Here is a 15,404-nt window from a genome sequence, read left to right as displayed (position 1 = left end):
CCATCTCTTGGTTTTATGATATATATATATATATATATATATATATATATATATATATATATATAGTAGCTCGGTGCACGAAATGCATGCACATTGAAAGGGAATTAATTAGAGGAACGTAATTTGGACTCACTATCTAATATCAATAATATGTGAGCATGAGGCAGTCAAAGTTTCTGAAATTCAATGACATGAATTTTAGCTATTACTTTCCCAAATAAATGGAATTTACAGATATCATTTAAAGGAGCATTCAGCTTCATATTAAAAACTCTGGCTACCAAGTCAGGTCTGTTTTCAACTTTTTGCCAGCATTGTAATTTGTTTGCAATATCTGCCCATTTGGGGTTGCACGTCATGGTTATGAATAAAATGGGCTTGTCATACCTCATTACAATTGCCATAGCATCCTGATATCACTGCTGCATATTTCTGGGACTACCCTCAGAAGATGATGGAAGTATTATCATTTTACCAATTGGCACATTGTCCTTTTCAGATCTAGATTTGAGATAATCCATCAAAGCACTATATTTTTCAACTCTCAACTTAGATTGGTTTGCTTTGATGAAATTTATCAGATTGGCCTCCATTTTTGAATACGAATCCACCATAAACTGTTGAGTTAATTTTCCTGCATTTAAAATAGGATTGAACATGTCCCGCACAGAGAGATGACATCCATAATACTGCATTTGTGTGACTCGTGTCCTTACATTTTGTCTAGTATTATTGTCGATTACACTGTTGTCTCTGAGTCTTAATGCAATATCTGTTCCCCAGCCTTCTTCACCATGTGGAAAAGGAATAGGATATGTCATCGCATCTAATGTAGGAAACAGGATATTGATTTGTTTCATTTCAGGGGCATTTGGATTATTGGGATCTGGTTTACAATGAATGAGCAAGTCCCTTTCGAAAGGAGGTTCTCCATCTTCGTTTTTGAATATGACAGCAATCTCGGTTACACGGGGAGAATTATATCTACCTGGGTCACTGTTAGGATCATATTTAATCGCCATTGTTACTTCTGTGGGAGCAATACCTTTTGCTGCTGCTTCAGATTGGGCTTCCTTTTCTACCTCATGTAGCATCTTGTACGATTTTGTTAATTCATTTATTTCATGCATGAGGTTGTTGATGTTGATCATGAGTCTTTTTGAGCAGCTTTGGTTTTCTGGCATTACTAATCTTTTACTTGTAGCTTTGGCTGTATCCAAAATATAGAGTTGAGCAAACATTCGAGAAACACTATCCGAAAGATGTAAAGTTCCAGTACGGTGATAAACTTGTCCGTGTATTCTAAAACAGTATGGCCCATATCCTGATGGCGATGCAATATTTGCACGCATGGAAGCAAAAGCAAAAGAAATATTTATGGAACAAATAGTTTCCATTAAATTTTTACTGTCAGAATCTTCGTTTGTTATTAATTTTTTTTAAATATGCCAGGTAATCTGGAAAATGTATATCATTTGGACAGACTTTCCCTTTGCTACAACATCGAGTAAATTTCTCATCAGATGGTTTTTCATCAGAGAAATTTAGTGATAGGCAAAATTCACATCGAACAGTCATTCCACCACAACTATGTTCGAGGATTGCATCGTCATGTGCTCCATTTTCACTGAGAAGGCAGTTACTACCGGTATTGGTAGTACTTGTTGATGACTGTTCTCTAGACATATTCTGTTGTTGCCACCGCCTTCTTTCAACTTCAAAGGCACGTTGGTCTTTAGACATTTTCTGTCAATAACACTGTTTTTTTTCCAGCATCAGAGCGACGTTTTTCCAGTAGCTGGTGTTCAGATACATTCTGTCACAGGCACCGCCTTCTTTCAAGATCAGACGCACGCTGCTCTGCAGACACTTTCTGTCAATAATGCTGGCATCTTTCAGCTGCAGAGCTACGTTGTATCAATAGTTGTTCTTTAGACATAGTCCCACCTCTCTACTGTCATGGTCTGAGATGCAGGTGAATGAGAGTCCTGGCTGTCAGGCCGCTGAGAGTTGTCTGACCAAAGGCTGATTCTGGCTGATTCTGTGGGGGTGGGACTTCCTCCTCCCTGATGTCAGTTTCCACAGCTGTGATGAGGAAGCTAGGGTGACAAAGGGAGCCGTGCCCTCCAAGCGGCCCTTCCTCTCACTCTGCTCTATGTCCAGCAGTCTCCTGCTCTGCCAAGTTATCCAAACCTCCCGCTCTCCGCCTGCCCTTCTCCCACTCTGCTCTCCACCAGCAAGGTCCCAGGAGCCCATGGGCGTTGCTGGGCGCGGGTGGCCTCGCCTCCCATGCCAGCAATGGTGCCAGGAGCCCAAGGCCGCGGGCGCTGTCGCCTCCTGGGGCGCCTAACACCTGCATATGCAAATTAACCGCCATCTTTGTTGGGTTAATTTGCATAGTCACTCTGTTTTTTATTTCTTGTTTGGTCTCTTTGGTAACTCACTCATTGTTTAATAGCATGCTATGTAGCCTCCAAGTGTTTGATTTTTAATTGTTTTTATTGCAGTTGATTTCTTTTTTCATGTCATTGTGATCTGATAAGATGCATGATATGATTTCAATCTTCTTGAATTCGAATGGACTTATCCTGTGTCCTAATATGTGGTCTATCTTTGAAAAAGTCCCATATGCACTTGAGAAGAATGTATATTCTGTAGCTTTGGGGTGATATGTTCTGAAGAAATTAATTGGTTCCATCTGATCTAGTGAGTGGTTTAGGATTGATGTTTCTTTGTTGATTTTTTTTCAGAGTATTTATCCAGTGATGTCAGTGGGGGTATTAAAGTCCCCTACTATGATTGTATTGCTGTAGATCTCTCCCTTGATATTTTCCAGAAGTTTTTTATGTATTTGGATGCTCCTGTATTGGGTGCATATATGTTTACCTGACTTATATCCTCTTCTTCTACCGATCCCTTTAGTATTATGAAGTGGCCTTCTTTATCTCTTGTTATGGCCTTCACTTTGAGGTCTATTTTGTCAGATATAAGTATTGCTACCCCAGTTTTTTTTTTCTTTTTCTCATGTGAATATTTGCTAATACTCCCCTGTGAAGCTGTCCTGGCCTTGACTTTTGTTTGCTGTGTGTTTTTGTTTGTTTGTTTGTTTGTTTTTCTGCTTCAATTTCATCAGTTGTGATTGACCTTTTTAGATTTTCAGATTCTTCTTGATGCAAGTGTGGAAAGTTGTATTTTTCTTGGAATTTCTCCATTTCGTTCAGGTTGTCCAGCTTGTTGGCATATTGTTGTTCATAGTATTTTTATGATCCTTTTTATTTCTGTGGGGTAAGTTGTTACTTCACCTCTCTCATTTCTGATTTTATTTATATTTTTTCTTGATGAGTCTGTCTAAAGTTCCATCAATATTATTTATCTTTTCAAAGAACCAGCTCTTGGTGTCATTTATATTTTGTATTGTGCTTTTAGTCTGTATGTCATTTATTTCTGCTCTGATCAGTATTATTTCCTTCATTCTACATACTCTGGGCTTTTGTTGTTGTTCTATTTCTAATTCTTTAAGTTGCAGGGTTAAATTGTTTATTAGCCATTTTTCTTGTTTCTTGAGGTAGGCCTGTAGTGCTATGAACGTCCCTCTCAGGACTGCTTTTGCTGTGTCACATAGATTTTTTTTTAATTTCTTTCTTGATTTCATTAGTAACCCATTCATTATTTAATAGCATGCTTTTTAGCCTCCATGTGTTTGAATGAATGTTTTGGGGTGTTTTATTGCAGTTGATCTCTAGTTTCATGTCATTGTGAGCTGAAAATATGCTTGATATGATTTCAGTCATCTTGAATTTGTAGAGACTTAATTTGTGTCCTGACATGTGGTCTACCTTTGAGAATGTCCCATGTGTACTTGAGAAGAATGTATATTCTACAGCTTTGGAGTGAAATGTTCAGTAAATGTCTATTAAATCCATTTGATCTAGTGTGTTGTTTAGAGTTGCTGTCTCTTTTCTGATTATTTTTTTGTCTAGAATATCTATCCAGTGATGTCAGTGGGTTGTTAAAGTTCCATACTATGATTGTATTGCGGTCCATCTCTCACTTAAAATCCTCCAGAAGTGTTTTCATATATATTTAGGTGCTCCTATATTGGGTGCATATATGTTTACCAGCTATATCCTCTTGTTGTATCAATCCCTTTAGGATTATGAAGTTGGCTTCATTGTCTCTTGTTATGGCCTTCATTTTGAAGTATATTTTACCAGATATAAATATTGCTACCACAGCTTTTTTTTTTTCATTTCCATTTGCATGGAAAATATTTTTGCATCCCTTTACTTTCATACTGTGTGAACCTTTTGTTCTGAGGTTAGTCTCTTGTAGACAACATATGTATGGGTCATGTTTTCTTATTCTTTTAACTACCCCTTTGTCTTTCGATTGGAGCATTTAAGCCACTTACATTGACATTTTTATTCTTTATATCTGTTTTACTCTTTCTTTCTCTATTACTTTTTCTTGAAAAATTCCTTTAGCATTTCCTGCAGTTTAGGTTTGGTGGTAATAAACTTCTTTAGCCTTTTTTTTTTTTAATCTTTGAAGCTCCTACTTTCACCTTCAATTTTGATTGATAGTCTTGCTGGATAGAGTAGTCTTGGATTCAGTCCCTGGCTTTTCATTACTCTGTATACTTCATGCTACTCCATTTTTGCCTGATGTTTTTCTGTTGAGAAAACATTTGCTTGTCTAATGGGAGCTCCCTTGTAGGTAATCTCTGTCTCTCTATTGCAGCCTTTAAGTTCCTTTCTTTGTCTTTAACAATTGTCATTTTAATTATGATGTATCCTGGTGTGAATCTTTTTGGGTTCATTTTAATTGGGACTGTCTGTGTTTCTTAGACTTGTGTGACTTTTTTCACCAGGTCAGGGAAGTTTTCTGTCATCATTTCTTCAAACAGGTTCTCTATTTTTTGCTCAAATTCTTTTCCTTCTGGTAGCCTTATTATGCAGGTCGCTGTGGCAGTTCTGTGCATTTGGGGGCATGAGGTCATGTCTACTAGGTGGTTTCAAGCAGTGGGGCCATTTGTCCAGGGGTACCAGGTCAGACACAATGGGTTTCAGTGGCAGGTCTGTGCATCTGGGGGCATTGGGCCATGGTGGCAGGGCTGGTCACACCACATGAAAGCAGTGGGGCCAGTTGGCCAAGAGCATCTCGTCTGTCATGGTGTGTGGGGGTGGCAGACCTCTGGGTCCAGGTGTCAAGGTGGTGAGGTTGGCAGTGTACTCCACTGGTGGAAAAGGCAGCCCAACTTGGTGCTGCTCAACTGATGCAGGAGGCTTACAGGAGTTGTGCAGGTGGTGTAGGGGGCAGGGTGAGCCAGGCACTGCTCTGCTGATGGAGGAAGAAGGGTGGGCTAAACATCCAACTTGCCAATATGGCAGGGCAAGCCAGATGCTCCATTCACAGGAGGGTCGGCCAGGTGCTCAGCTCACGTAGGGTCAACGTTCCACTCGCCAATGTGGCAGGGCAGGCCCCAGACACTGCTTGTCAAGGCATCCTGCCACTCCTCCAAGTCCCACAGTCCAGGCACACCAAGCTGTTATGTCTAGTCTGTGTGTCCAGAGGTTTCAGGTCCCAGCAGTGGGGGCATGTGCTTCCATTCTTTGCTTAGGGGTACTGAGGTAGGGCTACTCCTTGCAGCCTCCTCCCACAGAGGACCCTGTAGGTCCTTCAAAATGGCATGCTCTCCATTTCGAAGCATAGAGAAACACCTGGTTGTGCATCACACAGCAGCTCTTCTGCTGGAGCGACCAACCCCGACCACCTCCACTCCCCCTCTCCCACCCAGCTCCTTCTGAAAGATGCCTTCCCACATTCACAACCACAAACACTCTCCCGCACACCCACTCACACAATAACCCTCACACCAGTCCTGTCCTCTGCCACATTGGTCCTGCCATTTTCTTAATTGTTTCTGACTCTTACATTTTTTTCTTCCGTTCTTGGCTATCTTCCTTGATGTTTTGATTTTTTGTAGTGCCATACTTTGATTCCTTTCTGTATATATTTTGTATATCTGCTACAGGTATTATATTTGTATCATAACGTTTACATAAAACATCCCATTTGTATAGCAGTCTGTTTTAAGTTGCTAGCAAAGTAACAGACCGCATACAGATTACATTTTAACTTCTCCTTCCCTTACATTTGTTATTAATATCATAATTTATATATTTTTAGATTGTGTATCCATTAAATTATTATAGCTATAGTCATTTTTAATAATTTTATATTTTAACTTTTATACTGGTCAAAAGTGATTTACACACCTTCATAGTATTAGAACATTCTGAATTTGACTATATACTTGTCTTTAGCAATAAATTTTAAATACTTTTATGTGTTTCCATGTTGTTAGTTAGTGTCCATTTATTTTAACTTGAATAAAGTCTTTCAGAATTTCTTGGAAACCAGGTCTATTGGTAATGAAACCCCTCTGAATTTGTCTGGAAAAGTTTTATCACTCCTTCATTCAGAAAGACTGCTTTGTAAAGTGTAGTATTCTTGGTTGACAGGTTTTCCCCCCTTTCAGTACTTATCATATATCATTCCACTCTCTCAGGACATACGGGGTTTCTGCTGAGAAATCTGTTCATAGTGCTATAGTTTCTTTGTATGTGATGATTCATTTTTCTTGTGCTGCATTCAAAATTCTCTCTTGGTCCTGGTATTTTGAGAATTTAATAGAATATGTCTTAGTGAAAATCTCTTTATGTTTAATCTATTTGGGTTTCTTTGTGCTTCAAGGTTCTGAATGCTCATTTCCCTCTCCAGATTTAGTAAGTTTTCTTTCATTATTTCTTGAAATAAGCCCCTTCCTCCCCTCAACCCTTTTCTTCCTCTGCTCCTTCTGGGACTCTCATAATGTGTATATTACTTTGTAGACAATGTCCCATAAGTCTCTTAGGTTTCCTTTACTTTCAATCAATCTTTTTTTTTGTCTTTGTTCCTCTGACTAGATAATTTCATATGACCTATCTTTATGCTCACTAATTATTTCTTCTGCTTGGTCAAGGTTAAGTTGAAGCTCTCTATTGAATTTTTCTATGTAGTCATTGTGTTCTTCAGTTCCAGAATTTTAGTTTGGTTGTTTTCTATGGGTTCTATAACTTTCTTGGACTTCTCATGGGAATCCCTTGTCAGACAGTTCAAAGATCTCTGTTTCAATAGGGTCAGTTTCTGGTGCTTTATGTTGTTCCTTTGTGGGTGTAATATCTATGCAATTATTACTAATCCATGAGGCCTTATGTTGTTGTCTCTTTGAAGAAGTAGGAAAATCTTCCAGTCTTTAGAGAGTGGCTTTGGAAAAGAAAACCTTTATCAGTCAGCACACAAGATAAAGGGTGGGCCATTTGATGAGATCCACAGGTGGACTTGCTGCTGAAGTTTTTAGGAAGGCTGATCCAAAGCCTAGGTCATTTGGTGGACAAGCCTGATGGAGTAAACTTGCAGCCTGGGGTCACAGGGCTGGCACATCATTGGGGTAGACCTAGAGGCTGGGTCCACAGGGGTATATCTTGGATGCTGGGTCTGTGGTTACATCATGAAGACTAGGGGAACAATGGCTGGCCTGAAGCTTGGTACCACAAGCTGGCCTGGTTCTGAGGTTTGCCTGGAGCCTGTGTCTATGGAGGCCAGAAGGGAATGGGTTGGTACTGGGGTTCACTGGGTAGGCCTGATGTTAGTGTCCAAAATTAAGTTGAGTGTTCACTTCACTCTCCTCCCCTTAAGTGCAGGGTAATTTCCTCAAACTGCACTGTGTGAACTTGAGGGAAGAGTGACATGGGTAATATAAAAATGTTCTTCCTGCCATATGCCATGCACTTTTTCTTATTTTTGTGTCCTACCCAGGTGCTATAATCTCTCAGCTGGTTACCATGGCTCTCATGAAGGTATTTTGATGTATGGATGGTTGTACAAATTGATGTTACTCTGAGGGGACATGGTCTGGAAACTACTCTTCAGCCATCTTGCTGATATCATTACTCCATTTTAGCTGGATTTGAAATTAAAATCTCAGAACATTCAGAAAGCACATTGCTCACCCATTTCTATGTATTGAGGTACAAATCTAAGAACCTCCTGGATCCTCCACTGGCATCCTAAGGGATCATGGTAACTGGCTTTATAGGTTTATCCTTATCCTATTTACTGCCAAAGGACTAATTTGCTCTTTGGGTATACATTTTTAAAACCATGCTTTGTATGGCCCAGGAGCCAGGAAAAAGTCTACATTTACATGGAGAAAAATGGCCACACCTCCACTTCTGCTTTCTTTGTGTCTAATCACTGTTAAGAAGCTAAAGGTAAATTTTAGTACTGACCTTCACTTTCATCTAGGGAAGAGGTATTATAGACAAGTGTCCTTTCCCGCAGCAAGCGCTTCGAAATCGTGATTGGTTTGTGCCTTCTAGCTGTCACTCGAGGTGGAGGCACTGGGGGTGCAGCACTTTCCTCAGGTGGGCCTGAATAGATCTGTAAAGGGGGAATATTTACAGGAAACAATTAGAAAGATCAAGTTTTTATCTCCCTATGCCAGTGATGGCAAACCTATGACACGCGTGTCAAGGTGACACGCGAACCTCATTTTTTTGGTTGATTTTTCTTTGTTAAATGGCATTTAAATATGTAAAATAAATATCAAAAATAAAAATCTTTGTTTTACTATGGTTGCAAATATCAAAAAAATTTATATGTGACACGGCACCAGAGTTAAGTTAGGGTTTTTCAAAATGCTGACACGCCAAGCTCAAAAGGTTTGCCATCACTGCCCTATGCTAACTACTATTTGATGCCAGTCAGCATTACATCTAGAGTCTGCCATAGCAATTCTAAAATGACTAAAGAAATGGGGGAATTATTTTAATCACTCTAGCTACCACCAAGTGTTTAGAAATCTCCTACCATGTTCAAGGCACATGATCTGGCATTTCTCAGTGTGGAAGAAATAATACAGACAAAAACTCCAACATCAATAGTGGATTTTCCACTTACAGCCTGGGAAACCTTAGTCAAGTCACCTCCCATGTCTGAGCTTTAGCATCCTCATCTGTAACACAGATAGGTTGCAGTGATAAAAAAAGTGAAAACTGTAATCAAGGTATATGGCATGAGTAGGGGTGGGGTGTGGAGATAATGAAAAATACCCACATGTACTCAATATTTCTGAAAGGATACCAAAGAAACTGGTTATATTGTTTGCCTCAAGACAGGACTAATGAGTGGCTGAGGAAAGGATGAAGGAAAACTTATTTTCACTCCTATATCATTTTGATCTTTTAAAATTTCATACCTTTTATGCATTACTTATTAAAAATAGGACAAAAACAAAGTGCCTTGGAAAATGTAAAAAGTGTTGGATTGATGAGAGAGGGACTTTGATTAAAATTTTTATATAGTGACAAATTGAAAGAAAAAAACCACATGGTCATATCAATTGATGCAAAAAAAGCATTCGACAAAATCCAACACCCATTTTTGATAAAAACTCTCAGAAAGGTGGGAATAGAAGGATCATACCTCAACATAATAAAAGCCATATATGACAGGCCCACAGCCAACATCATACTCAATGGACAAAAACTAACACCATTTCCCCTAAGAACAGGAACAAGACAGGGATGCCCACTCTCACCACTCCTGTTCAACATAGTACTGGAAGTATTAGCCATTGCAATTAGGCAAGAAGAAGAAATAAAAGGCATCCAAATTGGAAAAGAGGAAGTAAAAATGTCCTTATTTGCAGATGACATGATATTATACATACAAAACCCTAGAGACTCCATCAAAAAGCTACTAGACTTAATACATGAATTTGGCAATGTAGCAGGATACAAAATTAACCCCAAGAAATCTGAGGCATTTCTATACACCAATAGTGAACTTTCAGAAAGAGAGATTAGAAAAACAATCCCATTTACCATCGCACCAAAAAAATTAAGATACCTAGGAATAAACTTAACTAAAGAGGTTAAAGACCTCTACTCAGAAAACTACAGGACGTTGAAAAAAGAGATAGAGGAAGACATAAACAGATGGAAGAACATACCATGTTCTTGGATTGGTAGAATCAACATCATTAAAATGTCTATACTACCCAAAGCAATCTATACATTCAACGCACTCCCCATTAAAATACCAATGGCCTTCTTCAAAGATCTAGAACGAACTCTCCAAAAATTCATCTGGAATAAAAAAAGACCCCGAATAGCTGCAACGATCCTGAGAAAGAACAAAGTAGGCGGGATCTCAATGCCAGATATCAAGCTGTATTACAAAGCCACTGTTCTCAAAACTGCCTGGTACTGGCACAAGAACAGACATATAGATCAGTGGAATAGAATAGAGAGTCCAGAAATTAGCCCGAACCAATATGCTCAATTAATTTTTGACAAAGGAGGCATGAACATACAATGGAGCCAAGATAGTCTCTTCAATAAATGGTGTTGGGAAAATTGGACAGATATATGCAAGAAAATGAAACTAGACCACCAACTTACACCATACACAAGAATAAACTCAAAATGGATAAAGGACTTAAATGTACGACAGGAAACCATAAAAATTCTAGAAGAATACAAAGGCAACAAAATCTCAGACATATGCCAAAACAATTTCTTCACTGATACAGCTCCTAGGGCAGTTGAAACTAAAGAGAAAATGAACAAATGGGACTACATCAAAATAAAAAGCTTCTGCACAGCAAAAGAAACCATCAACAAAACAACAAGAAAACCCACCTCGTGGGAAAACATATTTGCCAACGTCATATCTGATAAGGGCTTAATCTCCAAAATTTATAGGGAACTCATACAACTTAACAAAAAGAAGATAACAATCCAATCAAAAAATGGGCAAAGGATCTAAATAGACACCTTTCAGAAGAGGACATTCAGAAAGCCAAGAGACATATGAAAACATGCTCAAAGTCACTAATCATCCAAGAGTTGCAAATCAAAACAACAATGAGGTACCATCTCACACCTGTTAGACTGGCTATCATCAACAAATCAACAAACGACAAGTGCTGGAGAGGATGTGGAGAAAAAGGAACACTTGTGCACTGCTGGTGGGAATGCAGACTAGTGCAGCCACTATGGAAGACAGTATGGAGTTTCCTCAAAAAACAAAAAATGGAACTCCCATTTGACCCTGTGATCCCACTTCTAGGAATATATCCCAAGAAACCAGAAACACCAATCAGAAAGGATATGTGCACCCATATGTTCATAGCAGCACAATTCACCATAGCTAAGATCTGGAAACAGCCTAAATGCCCATCAGTAGATGAATGGATTAGAAAACTGTGGTACATCTACAGGATGGAATACTACGCTGTTGTAAAAAAGAAGGAACTCTTACCATTTGCCACAGCATGGATGGAACTGGAGAGCATTATGCTAAGTGAAATAAGCCAGTCAATGAAGGAAAAATACCACATGATCTCACTCATTCATGGATAATAAAGACCATTACAAACTTTTGAACAATAATAGATACAGAGGCAGAGCTGCCTCAAACTGATTGTCAAACTGCAGGGGGAAAGCCAGGGAGGGTTGGGCGGCAGGAGGGAGGCAGGTAAGAGATCAACCGAAGGACTTGTATGCATGCATATAAGCATAACCAATGGACATAAGACACTGGGGGGTAAGGGAGGCCAGGGGATTGTCAAGGGCTGGGGAAAAAAAAGGACACATATGTAATACCCTTTGTAATACTTTAAGCATAAAAAAAATTTTTTTTATATAGTGTCTCACATGTCTTTGGGCAGAATGACATTTTGGCCAAAGAGTACACACTTTGGGAGGAAACACATATGTGCTGAGGGAGGGAGGTGACCCTTATTCAATGCAATAATGAAATCAACTCCAATGATTAGTGTAAAGAGAAATGTTAGAGCCCAACATTCTATCAGAAAAGAGTAAACATAGGCTGCATAGTCACAGGATTTATATATTTGGAAACACAAGGCAAACTTGTGTTACACCTGGATAATGATAGAGAACAATACAAGAATATTCACAAGATAGTACATGTCTCAATGTCTCATGGCTTAGGGAAGAGAGACTATGACATAATAGTAAGCAGATGAGCTTTGAGACCATACAGTTTGGGGTTATATTTCTGGTTCCACTATTATTTAGTAACAATATTATAAATAACTAAAATTTTGTGAGCATTTGCTTAGGTATTCTTATTCCTTGTTATTCATCAAATACTCCAGGGCCTTTGCACTGAGTATTTCATCTATTTGCAGTGCTCTACCTCCAAATATCCATGTAGCTTTCTCTCTCAATTATAGTAGGATTATGATCAAATATACTTTTAATAAGTCCTTCCAGGTGAATGTATCTAAAACGTTGACATGCTTCCCTCTACCCAACACTACCTATGCTCCTCTCCTGTTTAAGTTTTTTTTTCAATCCTCACCTGACGATAATTTTTCCACTGATTTTTTAAAGAGAGAGTGGAAGAGAGGGGAGAGAAAGAGAGAGAAAAAGAAACACTGACATGAGAGGCACATCAATTGGTTGCCTCGGTAGGCACACAAACCAAGGCTGGGAATCAAACCGCAACTGAGATACATGCCCTTGACAAGGAATTGAACCTGTGATCCTTTGGTCCACGGTCCAATGCTCTAACCACTGAATCAAACCGGCCAGGCCTCCTGTTTAAGTTTTGTTCTTCTAAGCATTCCTTATCACTTTACAACATAGTATATTGTGGTTATTTTTTTTGTTGTTGTCTGTCTCCTCACTCAATTGTAAGCTATATGGAAGTATATCATCATGTTCACTGCGATATCTCCAGCAATTAGTAGAGTGATTAGAATTGCTGAGCCAAAAGTCAAACACACTTAAAATTAAATGGCCCACTATAGCTACTCCCATTTTCCAGCTATGATAGTGCAAAAGGGACTAGATTAATATCTTCAGCCTGAAACAATAAAAAAAAACTAGAAACAATGGTTTTCAAGGCATTTAAAATCTGACAATGAAGGACAGTGATACACGAGAGACAAGAAAAACTAATGAGATGAGCCCTATGATTGGTCCAGCTTATATATTGGAGTCTGCACAACATAATGCATGGAGGGGAATTCAGGGGGAGCCCATCAGTCTCCCTAAGTTGATGACATTGAGTTGCAAGTATGGGGAGGGCAAAGAAGTGAGAGTTTTCAGGGCAGACTACCAGAGAGAAGACTGATGCACAGAGAGTTCTGGAAATCGGTAGGGGTTCTTTTTAAGACTTTAACTGAGTGCTGACCAACACATATGTGTGAGGCAAGAACCACATGATAAAATTACAGGGAATAATATCTAAGATCACAGAGTACCTGGAAGAGTTCCTGTTCTCACCAACCACAATGAAAAATAGAATAATTCATAGGACACTGGGGAGAATACACAGAAAAGTTTTGCCTCATTAGCTAAAAACAAACAAACACCCTAGAGGAAACACTATTCTTTTTCTGCCTAACAAACACTAAAAGAAATACTTTTAAAAGAAGTACTTTAAAAGAAAGCATCAAGCTGTTTTCACGTAACTTAAATGTATCTCAGAAAATAGCTTAAGAATATTATTTATAGGAATACAAAAAAAAAAAAAAATGGCCAAGATCCAAGAAGGCAAAATTAGCAATGTCTTGCACCAAATAAGAATTATAAGAAATAACATACCTCTTTTCAAATTTGGTGATTTTTATTTCTTTTTCTTGCCTAATTGCTCTGGCTAGGAATCCAATACTAAGTTGAATAGGAGTACTAAGAGAGAGCACACTTGTATTGTTACTGATCTTAGTGAGAAAGCTGTACACTTTTGACATTTGAGTACGATGCTAGCTGTGGTCTTGTCATATATGAAGTGTTTTGTTGAGGTACATTCCTTCAGTACCCAATTTTTAAAATATTTTTTTATGAAAGGATGTTGAATTTTAGAAAATGCATTTTGTGCACCTAGTGAGATTATCATATGATTTTTATTTTTAATTCTATTAATGTGGTATATCACATTTATTGATTGTGTATGCTGAACCACCCTTGCTTCCTAGGGGTAAATCCCACTTAATAATGGTGTATTATCCTTTTAGTATGCTGTTGAATTTGATATGCTAGTATTTTGTTGAGAAATTTTGTGTCTATATTCAACAGATATATATGTTTGTAGTTTTTTTTTTTGTAGAGTCCTTATTTGACTTTGGTATCAAGGTAACTTTGGCATCATAAAATGAGTTTAGTAACATTCCCTTCTTTTCAATTTTTTTGAAGTTTGAGGAGGACTAGAATTAACTCTTCTTTTAATTTGGTAGAGTTCACCAATAAAGCCATCTAGTCCTGGGATTTTTTCTTTGTTTGGAGATTTCTGATTATTGATTCAATCTCCTCACTCATTATTAGCTTGTTTATATTTTCTATGACTTCATGATTCAGTATTTGTAGGTTGTATGTTTCCAGGAATTTAACTTTCTTTTTTAAAAAATGTATTTTTATTGATTTCAGAGAGGAAGGGAAAGGGAAAGAGAGAAACATCGATGATGACAGAGAATCACTGATCGGCTGCCTCCTGTAGGTCTCACACTGGGGATTGAGTCAGCAACCTGGGCATATGCCCTGACTGGGAATTGAACCATGACCTCCTAGTTCACAGATTGATGCTCAACCTCTGAGCCATGCTGGCCAGGCTATCCTTCTTTTCCATGTTGTCCAATTTGTTGGCATACAATTATTTCTACTAAGTACCTTTCAATAATAACTTTAAACGTAAATGGACTAAATGCTCCAATCAAAAGACATCGAGTGGCTGAATGGATAAAAAGACATGACCCATATATATGCTGTCTATAAGAGACCCACCTTAGAATAAGGGACTCACACAGACTGAAAGTGAAGGGATGGAAAAATATCTTTCAGGCAAATGGAAATGAAAAAAAAAAAAAAAGCTGGAGTAGCATACTTATATCTGACAAAATAGACCTCAAAGTGAAGGCCATAACAAGAGATAAGGAAGGCCACTTCATAATACTAAAGAGATCAATACAACAAGAGGATATAACTCTGATAAACATATATGTACCCAATGCAGGAGCACCCAAATACATAAAAAAAAACTCCTGGAAGATATCAAGGGAGAGATCAACAACAATACAATCATAGTAGGGGAATTTAATACACCACTGACATCACTGGTTAAATCCTCTAGACAAAAAAATCAGCAAAGATACAGCAATCCTAAATGACTCACTAGATCAAATGGACTTAATTGACATCTTCAGAACATTTCACCCCAAAGCCACGGAATATAAGTTCTTCTCAAGTGCACATGGGACATTTTCAAAAATAGACCACATATTGGGTCACAAGCAAAGTCTTCCCAAATTTATATCAAGCATTTTTTCA

General features: G+C 38.3%; 1 protein-coding gene across 2 annotated transcripts in view; it reads right to left on the bottom strand.

Annotated features, from left to right (window-relative positions):
- Window positions 1-15,404, bottom strand: part of OPHN1 (oligophrenin 1) — a 489,623-nt gene that overhangs the window by 52,818 nt on the left and 421,401 nt on the right. For both annotated transcript variants that reach the window (XM_006082933.3, XM_006082934.3), the window contains exon 20: window positions 8,334-8,484. In XM_006082933.3, the coding sequence (XP_006082995.1) occupies window positions 8,334-8,484 (151 nt within the window). The remainder of the gene's footprint in view (window positions 1-8,333; window positions 8,485-15,404) is intronic.

Source organism: Myotis lucifugus, unplaced genomic scaffold, assembly GCF_000147115.1.
Source record: "Myotis lucifugus unplaced genomic scaffold, Myoluc2.0 scaffold_4, whole genome shotgun sequence".
Lineage (NCBI taxonomy): Eukaryota > Metazoa > Chordata > Mammalia > Chiroptera > Vespertilionidae > Myotis > Myotis lucifugus.
This window is presented reverse-complemented; position numbering and strand designations above follow the sequence as displayed.